This window comes from Gymnoscopelus braueri, assembly GCF_963280865.1.
Source record: "Gymnoscopelus braueri genome assembly, chromosome: 8".
Taxonomy (NCBI): Eukaryota; Metazoa; Chordata; class Actinopteri; order Myctophiformes; family Myctophidae; genus Gymnoscopelus; species Gymnoscopelus braueri.
Genome location: NC_137609.1, coordinates 1,384,170 through 1,401,035, shown reverse-complemented (window position 1 = coordinate 1,401,035; position 16,866 = coordinate 1,384,170). Strand labels below are relative to the sequence as shown.

General features: G+C 43.4%; 1 protein-coding gene across 1 annotated transcript in view; it reads right to left on the bottom strand.

Moving 5' to 3' along the window:
• Window positions 1–14,427: 14,427 nt before the first annotated feature.
• LOC308090092 (uncharacterized protein) overlaps window positions 14,428–16,866 on the bottom strand; it is a gene marked incomplete at its 5' end in the record, with an annotated part of 9,520 nt that continues 7,081 nt past the window's right edge. The window contains one exon of the mRNA XM_080435120.1: window positions 14,428–15,356. Within this exon, the coding sequence (XP_080291246.1) occupies window positions 14,734–15,356 (623 nt within the window). The 3' untranslated portion in view covers window positions 14,428–14,733. The remainder of the gene's footprint in view (window positions 15,357–16,866) is intronic.

The following is a 16,866-nucleotide window of genomic DNA, read 5'->3' as shown; positions in this document are numbered from 1 at the left end:
TGAATACACAATAGATTCATAGAACTTCCACACAATACACTCGCACAAATAATCTGTCAGGACTCTCAAAACCAGGTAAGGACCCAAATGCAGAAATCAAGGAATCAGGAAACAAGGAATAAACTTAAATTACTTGAAAAGGAAACTTAGGTACACCTTTCAAAAGGGAATCTTGTATTGCACAAGACAATATAGAGCAATCTGACAAATCAGCAAACAAAGGCAGACATCAAGGGCTATATATAGACTAGGCACTTAGGGAGAATGAGAACAGGTAAGGTGAGCAACACAGGTGAAAACAAGTAACCCATCAGGGCACTGGGTGAATGGGTGTGGCACAGACTGTGGCAGAGGCAGAGGCTGTAACAGGACCCCCGCTCCTAGGGATGGCTCCCGACGTCCCCTTAGGCGACTCAGGAAGCCGACGGTGGAAGTCAGTGATCAGGGAGGGGTCGGGAATGTTCCGACTCGGAACCCAGCAGCGCTCCTCGGGTCCATACCCCTCCCAGTCCATGAGTTATTGAAGGCCCCTGCCCCAGCGATGCACCTTCAAAAGGTTCCGGACGGTGTAGTTGGGATGACCATCGAGAAGGCGAGGAGGAGGGGGCGCCTTCGTGGGAGGCACCAGAGGGGAGGAGGAAACTGGCTTGAGTTGTGAGACATGGAAAGTAGGGTCCACCCGAAGGGTCTTGGGGAGTTTGAGGCGAACTGCTACTGGGTTGATGATGCGTGTGACGAGAGGCTGGCAGACGAGAGGCTGGCAGAAGCTCTCAAGAGAGAACAGAAGGCCTTCCATAATCTAGAGCGGAACTGGGGTCCCCGGTTCGAAACCACATCCAGGGGCAACCCATGCAACTGGAAGATATGATCGATCATGAGCTGAGCCGTCTTTAGTTATTGTATGTCTATTGTATTTCTCTGTAGATGCACCGATGCAGACCATAGGTAAAGGCCAGTTATATTACATACATGCTTGTTGCTTGTTGCTTCTAACGTTATTAGAAGTGGTTCTGTATTTCTGTTTAAAGTACTATACATTCAATAAGCGATCAATGTTTAGATGATAAGATAATATAGTTAACATTAGTTAAGATACATTTCTTTTCTTTTTCTGATGTTATGTTTATAGTTGAAAACTGAATGATCATGGCCACCAGTGAGCAAGTAAATGACAGCCCACTACCAAAGAAACCAAAAATGGAATGCATTATCCATTGCTCTGATGATACAGATAAGCTGGTTTCACTTCACAACGTGTTGACTCCTAGAAAACTCTGCTTAGGGCAGCTCAGATACGGAATCATGCACCAGTTTTAGAAATGACATTCCTGAGGGACAGATTCCAACAATCTACTACGACAGGAAGTGTCGCAGTATCTTCACTATGAAGAAACTTCTTGATGGCATCCATGAAAATAAAATAAAAGTGCTAATAGCTCTACTGAAGAGAATGTATCAAAAATAGAAGCTAGGCATATCTCAGGAACATCTAGAACCTATGACAGAGAGTGCATATGTTATCAGAAAACTGACAAATATGTAAAGGGATACAATCGAGAGAGAAACTGGTACAGTGTAGAGAATTGCGAGCAGATGCAAAGATCCGGAGTGCAGCCACAAAGAAAATGGAACAGAATCCTGGCTATTGTGAGTAGAGGGACACTACCACAGATCTTGCTATAGATTGTATACAAAACAGGACATTCCTAAAGAAGTATTAGCCTCCGATGAATATGATGATGCTGTTTGTTTGTTTGTGTGCGTCTGTCACAAGGACCATCGACTCTCTCCTGGTTTATGACCGTCTGGAGTTATTGCAAATCAAGGTTTCCGTGGACTATTTGGTGGAACTTGGCCAGGATGAACAAAGAAACTTTGTTCCCCCGCACCTCCTTGCAGACATCCCCGCTTACCTGTTGCACGCCAAGGATCCGCCGCCCCGGAGGAGAAAACGCCACAGGCGAAGAGGGACTCGAGCAGGCCGGCTAGTTCGGGTCAAAGCCTGGCTTGCGATCGCTCCCGAACCCACTCAGTTTTCCCGTAACGCTCCCCAGGATTATGGAGCTTGTATCCGCCGCCTCATCTCCCGGCGAGCCCCAGCCCTGGTCCGTACCTGGCTGGTACCTGTTACTGATCCGTATGAAGAGCTCCATGGCTTGCGCTCTGTTCTGCCTCGCCCCCGGCGTCTTGGTGGAGCTAACCACGGCAATCTCAAGCCGCTGAGCCGGGCGGCTCGTGCGGCTGATGCCCCGGTGTTCGCTACAACCAGATGCGCTTTGCTAAATGCGAGATCGATCAGGAATAAGACCTTTATCCTGAAGGATTTGTTCTCCTCACACACGTTGGATCTTCTGTTTCTGACGGAGACCTGGATGCAGCCGGGTGAGTCTGCTGCCTTCACCGATCTATTACCTCCTGACTGTACTGTTATAAACTCTCCTAGGATGACAGGCCACGCAGGAGGAATAGCAACTATCTTTAAAAACAGTCTTTATTGTAAGCCTTTGGCACCGCTGTCGTTTTCTTCTTTTGAATTGAGTTTGTTTGAGCTGCGCCGCTCCAACCCGGTTCTCTGTGCGGTAATTTACCGCCCGCCGAAATACAATAAGGACTTTTCTAAGGAACTATCTGACTTCTTGGCCAGTGTACGGATTAAGTACAACAAACTGCTAATTGTTGGGGACACGAATGTCCATGTTTGTTGTGTCTCTAAACCAATGTCTAAAGACTTCTTGGATGTACTCGATGCCTTTGACCTTGTTCAGCACGTCACTGAGCCTACACATGAACTTGGGCACACGCTAGATCTGGTCATTTCTCATGCTTTGCCTATTTCTAATGTCCAGGTCTGTGCTCCAGTTGGCTCGGATCATTTCCCTGTCACATTCGACTTTGTACTCCCCTGTGACACGTTTAACGCTTGCGTTCCCGCACGCCAGCGCCGTGTGTTGAAACCCGCCACTGCTGTACTCTTTTCTTCTGCTTTTACTAGTGCAGCTCAGGCTGTAAATGGTTTAGATATCGTCTTAGACACTGATCAACTGACGAGCTCTTTTCTATCCACCTGTACTGGCATTCTCGACACTGTTGCGCCGTTTAAAGCCATGCGCCCCAGACCCAGGTCGGAGCCGTGGCTAAACGAGACCACTCACGCCGCCAGGAGAGAGTGTCGGAAGGCTGAGCGCAGGTGGAGGAAAGACAGGCTCCATGTGTCACATGATATTCTAAAAGAGTGTTGGAAAAACTATCAGAGCACTGTCAAAGCTGAAAAAACAAGGCATTTCTCTGATATTATTTCCAAAAATGTGGATAAACCACGTGTTCTTTTTAAAACTATTGACCAGCTGTTAAATCCTCCCCAACCTACTTGTCTGGAGGCATCTTCTGAGGTCTGTGAGGATTTTCTCTGCTTTTTTGTAGATAAGGTCACAACCATCAGAGCACACATCTCCCCCCCTGCCCTAGACCCCTCTCTGGCTGTCACCTGCACAACTGTATTTAATCATTTCAACCTTGTGTCATTTTCTAAACTCAGTGAACTGGTCATGCAACTCAAAACCTCATCCTGCCCCACTGATGCTATCCCCACTCACCTCTTTAAGGAGGTCTGGGAGTCCATTGGGCCTAGTGTCCACAACATCATAAATAGCAGTCTGGCCTCAGGTGTTGTACCAATATACTTTAAAACAGCAGTTGTGACACCACTAATCAAAAAACCCAGTCTCGATACCTCTGTCTTGGCAAACTACAGACCAATTTCAAAGCTTCCTTTCATTTCTAAAATCCTCGAGAAAGGATTATTTCAATTACAGTCTTTCCTGCAGGAACACAATATTTTTGATGTCTTTCAATCTGGATTTAAAGCATTTCACAGTACCGAGTCAGCGTTGTTGAGGGTATTCAATGATGTGCTATTGACCACTGACAAAGGTAACTCTGCTATTTTGCTACTCCTTGACTTGACCTCTGCTTTTGACACTCTGGATCACAAGACTCTACTCTCCCGTTTGGAGCAGTGTGTTGGTGTCACAGACACGGCCCTAGACTGGTTTAGGTCTTATCTATCTGAGAGATAACCTCACTCCGTCAAATGGAAGAAGCTTGCGACACACATTTTGTTTCACAGCGTACTTGCATCTGAGACTCCGGGCGCAGAATCGATGACAGACAGAGTTTCATTTTTTCAAGCTACTAGGCAGGTGATTGGATGATCCCGCCCCTAGCAGCCGCTGATTGGTTCGTATGCGCAGTGGTTCGGGCAGCTTTACTCTGTGAGCAATCCCAGACCCTCCTTCCTGAAACCAAATGCAAATGAGATTTCCGGAGGGAGGGGGGTTTACCAGGCTATCTGAGAGATGTTTCTCAGTCAAATTTGGAGATTTTGTGTCATCCTCCACGCCCCTGTCCTCCGGAGTCCCCCAGGGCTCAATCCTTGGACCTATACTGTTCTCCCTTTACCTTCTCCCCCTGGGACTAATTTTTAAGAAGCATGGCATCTCATACCATCTCTATGCAGATGATTCTCCAATCTGCATGCCCTTAAAGAAGGAAAGTAGTAGCTCCCTGACACCACTTCTAGACTGTCTCAATGATGTTAAAACCTGGATGGCTTTTAACTTTCTAAGTGTCAACGAAAAAAAGACAGAGGTCATAGTGTTTGGGCCTAGTGGTCCTGGCATTATACCCACCAATCTGGGCCCCCTACAGTCTTATGTGAAACCTGTTGTCTCCAACCTTGGAGTCAAATTTGACAATCTGCTCAAATTAGATAAACAGGTTAATGCTGTGGTCAGCTCCAGCTTCTACCATCTGAGACTGCTTGCCCGAATTAAATCAGTTCTGTCTTTCAATGATTTTGAGCGAGTCATTCACGCCTTTATTTCCACACGTCTGGACTACTGTAACGCGCTATATGTTGGGCTAATTCAAGCCTCCTTGGCACGCCTGCAGCTAGTCCAAAATTCTGCGGCACGCCTCCTGACAGGAACCAGTAGGCGTGAGCACATTACGCCCGTGCTGGCCTCACTCCACTGGCTACCTGTTCGCTTCAGAATTGATTTTAAAATTGTATTGTTTGTTTTTAAATCCCTGAATGGCTTGGCACCTCAGTACCTCTCTGACCTCATAAAGGTTTATACCCCCCCAAGGTCACTGCGGTCTGCTGGCCAGCTAAGTCTCGAGGTCACAGTAAGGACCAAATTAAAGACCAGAGGCGTCCGAGCCTTTGCTGCCATAGCCCCCACCCTATGGAATGCGCTCCCCCCCATGTTAAAAGGGCCCCCACCATTGAGACTTTTAAATCTCGGCTTAAGACACACCTTGGCATTTTAACCCCGCTTGAGAGTTTTCTGTGGTCTATGTCTTATTTGTTTTCTGTGTTTTTGATGGTGTTTTCTGTGTTTTTAGCATATTTTAGCTTGTATTTTGCATGATTTTCTGTACAGCACTTTGTAAACCCTTAACCCTGGTTGTGAAATGTGCTATACAAATAAAGTGGATTGGATTGGATTGAAGCCGAGTAGGGAATTAACCAAAAAGAATATGAGACGAAAGCTGGATACTGAGTTTGCCGGAGCCCTGCACATCGTCCCTTATGATGATGGAAAACTCCTATATCCAGATAACCTGTCCATGAGGGAACTTGTCAAAGAAAACCACAACCTGAAAGCTATTGGCGATAAAGATGCTTTAGCCAGAGCAGCCATTAAACTGAGGGAAGACGTCAAGAGTCAGGTTGTTCCTCAAGCCTGGTCACCTGATGTTAAACCAGAAGTAGAATGTCCATACCAGAGGGACAGCGAGATCCATTTGCAACCTCGACGGAGGTCGTTAAGGTTACAACCGAGGTCGCTAAGGTCGACCTCAACAGAGGTCGCAACCTTAGCCACCGAGGTCGCTAAAGTCCCAACGCACCTCGCCATGCCAGCTACGTCGGCAGCGTCGCGACCCAGCATAGCTAGTCACGACGTCCAAGTCTCGACCTTAGCCGCCTAGGTCGCTAAAGTCGCGACCTCAGCGACCTTAGGTCCCGACGCACATTGCCTGCCAGCTAGGTCGCCAGCTACGACCAGCATGCCAGGCTCCAGACCGACGCACGGACCGAGTCGGCCGCGTGTCCAACCCCCCCCCAGCTCCGCGACCCCCCCCCCCCTTCACCCCCCCCCCCCCCCACAGTTATCCCCGCCCCCCTCCCCCGGGTGTCACTCATTGAAAAATATACTTAAAGTATCAAACATAAAAGTAATAAAATGTTTGAAAGTAGCAGATCTACAAGCTCCCATCGTGAGCTTGTAGATCGGCTATTTTTCAAATAGCCTATGTATAAAATATGGCTGAAGTGGTTAATGTATAGTTTATAATAATAATTTATATCTGCAAAGTGTAGGATTATTATTATTATTAGTTGCACTAGTCCAATACAAACCAATGCTTGAGTGCGCTCCAGCCGTGCGCCCACAGCCTGGGTGTCTGTCTGTCTGTCTGTCTGTCTGTCTGTCTGTCTGTCTGTCTGTCTGTCTGTCTGTCTGTCAAAAGTCCGTAATTTAAGAAATAATACATTATATTAAAACCGTCACTTTTGCCATGGAAATTATATTAAAACCCATCTATCTATCTATCTATCTATCTATCTATCTATCTATCTATCTATCTATCTATATATATATCTATTCATCTGGCATCTATCATCTATCATCTAAAGACCGCTGGCTGCTCTGTCTGTAGCTGACATTAGTGACGTTGTGTGTGTGTGTGTGTGTGTGTGTGTGTGTGTGTGTGTGTGTGTGTGTGTGTGTGTGTGTGTGTGTGTGTGTGTGTGTGTGTGTGGGCCCAGTGTAAATTGGACACTAACGCAACAGTTTTTTGCATAAACTCTCACTGGTCCATGCAGTCCTAACTGGACTGATGTTTCTCTGGAGTGGAAAGGAGCAGACGAGCGTCTCTGAGTCTGTGATCACTGACCTGTCATTCAACGTGCATGCAACAGTGGTCCCTCCTTTTGCTTTGGAATGCACTCCCCCAAACTCTCAGAGATGCGCCCACTTTCCAATCCTTCAAAACCGCCATCAAAACCCACCCCATGAAGTTGTTTTTATGTGTTGTTTTCTCATGCCCCCATGTAAATCGTCTGTGGGTATATTATTACACTAAAATTATAATTATAATAATTATTATAATTATAATAAGTATTATTTGTATTACTTATTATTATTAATAGACAGGCTACATACAGAACATAATAATAAGCACATGTAGTATTATTATTATTATTATTATTATTATTATTATTATTATTATATACATAAAAAATAAAACATATCTACAAGCTCACAATGAAACACATTTGTGACGTGAGGGCTAATTCAAGAAGGTTAGAACAGAAGTCCCCCTCTGGGCCCCAGCATTTTCATTGTGGGCATGAGATCTATTTAGCCATTGCCTTTGCATCTTATTATAGGTCCGCTAATTCAAATAATGCAAAGAGAATAACTCAATAGTGTAATTATGTATAATTATGAAAACGGTTTAATTATCAAACAATAATAAAAATATGATTTATGATTCACATACTGATGATTGCACTTGACTCGATATTTTTACATGGTAAAATGGTTGAAATTTCAGTTCCTCAGTTTAGTTTTTTTTCTCAGTTCTCTGTCTGCTGGAAATGTCTTGTCAAATGATGTGTGGGTTGTCCGCAAGTTCTCTTTCTGCACAGGCACAGCACAGTGATGTGCAGTATATAGTTAGGGGCGGAGGAATAATTTTCATAAAACTGCAATATTCATTGGCCCCTGGAGGCTTAATGTTTTCACGTACAAACTTTTTAACTAAAAATAAAAAATGTAACTGTTTTTCATAACTCAAAATGGTGTAAGATGTAAGGGTCAAAAGTCATAGGTCAAAGTGGCAAAGTTGTTCGTCATGAGGAGACGCATAATGTGTAATGGAGTTTCATGGCTGCATGTTAAAACAGGTCATGAGTTATACCTGTTCAAAGTTTGCATTTTTCAATTGATTCCAATGATTGTGAATTGAATTTCTACGTAGTTTTTCATGACCCTCTACCATACTGCAGAATTTCGTAAAAAGCAACTGCACGGTTAAACCTGGAGCGGCAGAAGAAAAACTATGAAAAACAAGAGGGGCCCTAATAACATGCCCAACAACAGCCCTTTGCAGAAACTATAATTTACACCCCTGATTAGCACTATGAAACGCTCTATATCCATGATTATATCATTAGTCCAATTAAATGCCTATATAGCACTAGCCGCAAACAACTTAGATGCTATATACTAGACGCAGATAGCATATAGCATAAGTTGCTTGCGGCTAATGTAGCACTGAATAACTTGGCTGCTGTTGCTAACACATGCTAGCGAGTAATGTAAGCACACTTACCGAGACAATATGTTTTTTGAAGCACTATAGACAAACTTGTACCTCCAGAGAATTGGACCGGTGATGTTGTATACATGGACAGCAGCTGGCAAAAAGCCTCACGTGAGGAGTCCTGAATCCCATCTGACACTCCATGAGATATCTGCTGTCATGTTCAGTGATCAATGAAATGGAGAAATGTGCTCCGTGTCGAACCGCCGCTGCAAAATCAAGTCACCTAAACAAGACTGCATTCCTTTCTTGTCACGTATTACATACCATGTGACCAGAAGGCACAAATTGGAACGATACAACAGACACACCGCCCGGCACAGAGTGAAAACCACAGATAACAATTCATATTTAGTTGCGCCTGGAGCACACGTTACTCCATTATCATCATAGCGGCCAGGCATGCGCCTATGAAATCCATATTTCACAAGCCTGGTTGGCTTATGAAACGCTAAACGCAAAGAAACGTCAATTTTATTTTTTTTTAAAAATCTCTCTTCATGAAAGTCACTTTTGGCCTTGTCCACAATACTGTTTATTGGACAAAATACAACATGTTGCACTTTAAACCATGTAAAAAGGTCATATATGAACTCCTCGGAGCACATGTCTCCGCCAGGCCAGGTAGTAGATGTCAATCTTTCGTAAAATCGTTTTGCAAAAAGTCGGCCTCCTGGTGGCGCTATAAAAGGCTGATGTGAAAAATGCAGGGCATTCCTTGGCCTCTAGGGAGTGTGCGTGTTGCACGCACACTCCCTAGAGTCCGATCGCCTGTTATAGAGCCACCATGAGGCCGATTTGAAAAATCTAGGGTGGCGTTTCATCCTTTGCCTAGTGGGAATGTGCGTGCAAAGTTTCACAGCAATCAGTTCATGATTTGAGGCATTGTGTTCAAAACGCACGGACCGAGTCGGCCGCGTGTCCAACCCCCCCCCAGCTCCGCGACCCCCCCCCCCCTTCACCCCCCCCCCCCCCACAGTTATCCCCACCCCCTCCCCCGGGTGTCACTCATTGAAAAATATACTTAAAGTATCAAACATAAAAGTAATAAAATGTTTGAAAGTAGCAGATCTACAAGCTCCCATCGTGAGCTTGTAGATCGGCTATTTTTCAAATAGCCTATGTATAAAATATGGCTGAAGTGGTTAATGTATAGTTTATAATAATAATTTATATCTGCAAAGTGTAGGATTATTATTATTATTAGTTGCACTAGTCCAATACAAACCAATGCTTGAGTGCGCTCCAGCCGTGCGCCCACAGCCTGGGTGTCTGTCTGTCTGTCTGTCTGTCTGTCTGTCTGTCTGTCTGTCTGTCTGTCTGTCAAAAGTCCGTAATTTAAGAAATAATACATTATATTAAAACCGTCACTTTTGCCATGGAAATTATATTAAAACCCATCTATCTATCTATCTATCTATCTATCTATCTATCTATCTATCTATCTATCTATATATATATCTATTCATCTGGCATCTATCATCTATCATCTAAAGACCGCTGGCTGCTCTGTCTGTAGCTGACATTAGTGACGTTGTGTGTGTGTGTGTGTGTGTGTGTGTGTGTGTGTGTGTGTGTGTGTGTGTGTGTGTGTGTGTGTGTGTGTGTGTGTGTGTGTGTGTGTGTGGGCCCAGTGTAAATTGGACACTAACGCAACAGTTTTTTGCATAAACTCTCACTGGTCCATGCAGTCCTAACTGGACTGATGTTTCTCTGGAGTGGAAAGGAGCAGACGAGCGTCTCTGAGTCTGTGATCACTGACCTGTCATTCAACGTGCATGCAACAGTGGTCCCTCCTTTTGCTTTGGAATGCACTCCCCCAAACTCTCAGAGATGCGCCCACTTTCCAATCCTTCAAAACCGCCATCAAAACCCACCCCATGAAGTTGTTTTTATGTGTTGTTTTCTCATGCCCCCATGTAAATCGTCTGTGGGTATATTATTACACTAAAATTATAATTATAATAATTATTATAATTATAATAAGTATTATTTGTATTACTTATTATTATTAATAGACAGGCTACATACAGAACATAATAATAAGCACATGTAGTATTATTATTATTATTATTATTATTATTATTATTATTATTATTATATACATACATAAAAAATAAAACATATCTACAAGCTCACAATGAAACACATTTGTGACGTGAGGGCTAATTCAAGAAGGTTAGAACAGAAGTCCCCCTCTGGGCCCCAGCATTTTCATTGTGGGCATGAGATCTATTTAGCCATTGCCTTTGCATCTTATTATAGGTCCGCTAATTCAAATAATGCAAAGAGAATAACTCAATAGTGTAATTATGTATAATTATGAAAACGGTTTAATTATCAAACAATAATAAAAATATGATTTATGATTCACATACTGATGATTGCACTTGACTCGATATTTTTACATGGTAAAATGGTTGAAATTTCAGTTCCTCAGTTTAGTTTTTTTTCTCAGTTCTCTGTCTGCTGGAAATGTCTTGTCAAATGATGTGTGGGTTGTCCGCAAGTTCTCTTTCTGCACAGGCACAGCACAGTGATGTGCAGTATATAGTTAGGGGCGGAGGAATAATTTTCATAAAACTGCAATATTCATTGGCCCCTGGAGGCTTAATGTTTTCACGTACAAACTTTTTAACTAAAAATAAAAAATGTAACTGTTTTTCATAACTCAAAATGGTGTAAGATGTAAGGGTCAAAAGTCATAGGTCAAAGTGGCAAAGTTGTTCGTCATGAGGAGACGCATAATGTGTAATGGAGTTTCATGGCTGCATGTTAAAACAGGTCATGAGTTATACCTGTTCAAAGTTTGCATTTTTCAATTGATTCCAATGATTGTGAATTGAATTTCTACGTAGTTTTTCATGACCCTCTACCATACTGCAGAATTTCGTAAAAAGCAACTGCACGGTTAAACCTGGAGCGGCAGAAGAAAAACTATGAAAAACAAGAGGGGCCCTAATAACATGCCCAACAACAGCCCTTTGCAGAAACTATAATTTACACCCCTGATTAGCACTATGAAACGCTCTATATCCATGATTATATCATTAGTCCAATTAAATGCCTATATAGCACTAGCCGCAAACAACTTAGATGCTATATACTAGACGCAGATAGCATATAGCATAAGTTGCTTGCGGCTAATGTAGCACTGAATAACTTGGCTGCTGTTGCTAACACATGCTAGCGAGTAATGTAAGCACACTTACCGAGACAATATGTTTTTTGAAGCACTATAGACAAACTTGTACCTCCAGAGAATTGGACCGGTGATGTTGTATACATGGACAGCAGCTGGCAAAAAGCCTCACGTGAGGAGTCCTGAATCCCATCTGACACTCCATGAGATATCTGCTGTCATGTTCAGTGATCAATGAAATGGAGAAATGTGCTCCGTGTCGAACCGCCGCTGCAAAATCAAGTCACCTAAACAAGACTGCATTCCTTTCTTGTCACGTATTACATACCATGTGACCAGAAGGCACAAATTGGAACGATACAACAGACACACCGCCCGGCACAGAGTGAAAACCACAGATAACAATTCATATTTAGTTGCGCCTGGAGCACACGTTACTCCATTATCATCATAGCGGCCAGGCATGCGCCTATGAAATCCATATTTCACAAGCCTGGTTGGCTTATGAAACGCTAAACGCAAAGAAACGTCAATTTTATTTTTTTTTAAAAATCTCTCTTCATGAAAGTCACTTTTGGCCTTGTCCACAATACTGTTTATTGGACAAAATACAACATGTTGCACTTTAAACCATGTAAAAAGGTCATATATGAACTCCTCGGAGCACATGTCTCCGCCAGGCCAGGTAGTAGATGTCAATCTTTCGTAAAATCGTTTTGCAAAAAGTCGGCCTCCTGGTGGCGCTATAAAAGGCTGATGTGAAAAATGCAGGGCATTCCTTGGCCTCTAGGGAGTGTGCGTGTTGCACGCACACTCCCTAGAGTCCGATCGCCTGTTATAGAGCCACCATGAGGCCGATTTGAAAAATCTAGGGTGGCGTTTCATCCTTTGCCTAGTGGGAATGTGCGTGCAAAGTTTCACAGCAATCAGTTCATGATTTGAGGCATTGTGTTCAAAACGTCCCCTCCTGCATACTTTGGAAGCCAATCTTAGCCAATCAGGTTGGAATATGCAAAATGTCTTGTTGATCACATGACTATAGAGATAATGTGTTTGCGTGATGTTTGGACAAAATCTGCATGAGTAATATCAAAAAAGTGTTTTGCAAAAACTTTTCCTCCTGGTGGCGCTATAACAGGACAATGTGAAAAATGTGGGGCAGAGTTTCTGCTCTGGCCTCTAGGAAACGGTGCCGAATATTATCCGTACACAGACGGACGGACGGACGGACACACACACACACACACACACACACACACACACACACACACACACACACACACACACGGACACACGGACACACGGACACGGACACGGACACACGGTTGGACGGATAGGGGGCCTGGCGGAGATAACCATGTAAAAAGGTCATACTATATAGTATGATGTTAAAGGATGTAAAAAGGTCATAGTATGATGTTAAAGGAGACAATGAAAGCGGAGTCATGGCAACTGAAAATATTTATTATTTTAAATTAAACAGAACAGATTCATGTTCCTCTAAATTATTAAGAAATGATGGTGACCAATTTGCTCAAAGAAACCTTCAAATTAGCTGAACACAACTGTCATTGTAGTAGGACCTGTGACATATTCCAATTGAAAATAGTATTAAATGTAGTTAATAGAAGGGGGAAAAAAAGATCATGAGAAAAAGGTGGGGGGGGGGGGAATGCACGCAAAACATATTACATGGAATGAAACATGCACATCTAAAGTATTATGCAAAATTAGTATCACATTGCTGAGGAAATTCAAGAGAGTTGTATGAGGAGCTCTTAATCAAAACTGTCTTTGTGTAGCTGTTTTAAAAGTCACATTTTCCCCAGAGTGCACAGTCCTGTGTTAATGTAACAATGTGTTGAGAGTGTGCACATGCAACCAGTCCATTTTGGTTGCACGTGCACACTCTCAGAGCTAAATGAACACAGAGGATGTGCCCAGGAGTTTGAAGGATAGCTAGATACCAAAATAGAACGTCACACATTTTGGTGTGATTCATTCTAGGGTTGTCTTTTTTTTTCAGACCAGGGCTTTTTAAACGTTTCATGTTACAGACCCCACATTGACTGATCTCTAGGGTCTGAGGAGGGGGCGGGGGTTTCCAGGGGGTCCCCGGCTAAGTTGTTGATGGTAACCAAATGCATCCGTACGGGTCAAAGTCCAAGAGTGTCCATCCAGGTACATTTGGTTCCATTTGTAAGTTGACACTGAGGATTTTATTGTGTAGATTCGGGTCCCTGAGATAGAAAATGGTATTAAATGGGGGTCCGTGGTCTGATGCATATCAAACTGGAGGTCCTTGAAATTAAAAAGGTTGAGAATACCGTCCTGCACAGTGGAATCAAACAAACATGCACCTGACATTGCTCTTCCCATCCTCCAAACATCGTCAATTTCAACCATTATGGGTGACATTTCTCCAAATGTTTTTACAAAAGAAAGAAAGAAAGTGAAAATAGCTAATCTACAAGCTCACAATGTGTAGATCGGCTGTTGTCGTGGTTACAATTGGCAGCCTTTAATTAAGACATAAAGGCACTGAGAGCAAGTCAGTAACGATGAAATAACCTCAGGAGAGGTTCTGAGGCCTCTGCTATAATAGTCCTGCCCAAAACAAAGAGCTGTTCATCCCACTGAAGCACACTCATGTTCTAATATGAGGTACACCACACGGCTAACTGGAAAAGTCTCCATATTTGGCAAAAACATGATTGTGGGGGGAAGGGGGGGGGGGGGTACCAGGGGGTCCCCAGCTAAATTCAGACATGCAAAAGTGTCACTTTTCAGCTACAGTCACCTTTTTGAACCCAAATAGGGCAATTGTGTGACACCTGACCCGAAAGAAAACAACATGTTGTCACCTTTTTCACCTCTGGGCTGTTTGCATGCCTGTAAATTAGTTAATACAGCGTCACAATCATTTCAACCACTTTAACCATATTTTATACTTTTGGCTATTCAAAAATATGCTATGAGCTTGTGGATCTGTTATTTTTATCTTGATTTTTTTTGGCATTTTTTGCAAACATTTTAACACAAATCTTTGCTTCTGGAGGTCCCTGGCACAAAACATTTGGAGATGGGGGTCCGTGGCCAAATACATATGATTTTTGGGGGTCCTTGACATGAAAAGCTTTAGGAACCAGTGCTCTGGGGGGGGGGGGGTTTTGGGGGGTCCTCGTCATGGTACAAGTTCAGGGCCCCCCCTCAGCAATGGCCGGTAACATGGAGGAGGCCCTGCATTGCCTGGCCTGTCTCCACGTCCTCCGACAGCCGGACACGCAGACAGACACCACGGTCGCCTGTCTGTCCACGCTCGTCGTCTGTCTCTCGCTACCCGTCTGTCTGCCTAACCCGGCCTGTCTGTCTGTATCTGTCACCTGGCTGGCGGACGGTGTACCCGTCTGCGTGACATTGACCTTGAGACCGAGAGGAACCCTGTCTGTCCCTCTGCTGGCGTCTGTCTCTCTCTCTGCTCCGCCTGAACCTCTGTCCCCGCCTGTCTGCCTGCTGCACGGGGATACCCGCGAGCACTTCTCCCTCCCGCCTGCGGGGGCGCTGCTCTCCGTTCGACACTGCAGCCGCAGACTGTGCGCAAGCGCGCTGATGGAGGGAGGGCCCTGGTGGGCCGGGGGCGGGGCCGACTGGGAGGCGTCCATCCTGACTCCTCCTCCTCGCCGTGCGAGCCTGGCGGCCATCAGCAAGGGGTCAGAGGTCATAGTGTCTGTGGTCTGCATCACCCTGGTGTGCTCCTGGCTTTCCTCTTCAGCTCCCGCTGATGCCTGCGTGATGCTTTGGTCTGGTAGTCCCGGGTCACCTGTCACCAGTGGTGGAAAAAAGCACTTGCATGTTTTACTTAAGTAAAAGTATCAATACTGCAATGTAGTAAGTCCGGAAAGTCCGGAATAAAAAATTTACTTGAGTAAAAGTACAAAAGTATTGGTATCAAAATATACTTCAAGTAAAAAAGTTTAATTACTCATTGTGCATAATGTCCAATTTCACAAGTTCAAACTGTATAACAAAAATATTTTGAAAATAGCAGATCTACAAGCTCACAATGTGTCGCATCGCGACACATTGTGAGCTTGTAGATCGTCTATTTTCTAATGGCCGAAATGTATATAGGGCTGAGGTGGTTAGTGTGTTTTGCGATAATAATCAAAGTCTGAAAAGTAACTAGTAACTAACGTTTTCAAATAGTTGTAGTGGAGTAAAAGTACAATATTTGCTTCTGAGATGTATTGTAGTGGAGTAGAAGTAAAAGTACCGCAAACTGGAAATACTCAGTAAAGTAAAAAATACCCCAAAATTGTACTTAAGTACAGTACTTGAGTAAATGTACTCAGTTACTTTACACCACTGCCTGTCACAGTAGAGTGTAGAGTACACTTTGCTAACTATAAAATGGAAAAACTTTTTTTTTGTTAAACAATCTACAAGCTCACAACACCTGGCATATGCACTGTAATCTTGTATATTGTCTATTTTCCACTCATCATACAACAACATATATAGGTATTAACTAGGTTTAATGCTGCACTATGTAACTTTCCCGTTCTACCGTGGATTTGAACCTGGGTCTCATGCACACGTGCTGGAATCTTTACTATTGAGCTACTAGAGCCTGCCTGCTTGCTATGGGGTTAAATTTAATCTTGACCCTCAGGTCAAAATCTTTGTCAAACCAGAAACAGGATGTGTCAAAGGTCTTGTCTCACCTAGACACAGGGTCTAAATGTCTCAATAGAAGAGCAGGGAGACCAAATATAACCGCCCCAATTGTATCAGTTATGTTGTACACATTGACTGCCAGAGTTTTTTCAAAAAGTCTGTAGCCTCTGCCAGGGTTTTGACCGATTTTGGTACCTTTTCGCATAGCCACAGAATATTTTTCTCCAGTATGATCGATCCCAGATAATTTCTAATCACAGATGAGATTCAGGTGTGGTTTCACAAATGTCAACGAGGTCATTATGACCTTGTTGTCATGTGTTGTTTGATGTTTGAAAATAGCTCAAAACCAGTAGTTTCAAACCAAAAAACAAAGTGAATTGTTTGTCCGTTTGAATTTTAACATTGAAGTGGATGGAGCAGCAAATCTTTGGAAATTGTTATCTCCTTATTCGTTTGGAATATCGAAAGAGTGTCAATACTAAATAATTAGAGAATCTTTTTAGAATTTTTTTTTTTTTGATTTTTTTTTTTTTGTTTTCATGACGTTTTTAAACGTCTTTGGCAGGCAATAGCTGAATGCCCAAAGACGTTTATAAACGTCTTTGGCAGTTAAGCAGTTTAACATACCCTACCTTACAGATTGTATAAGT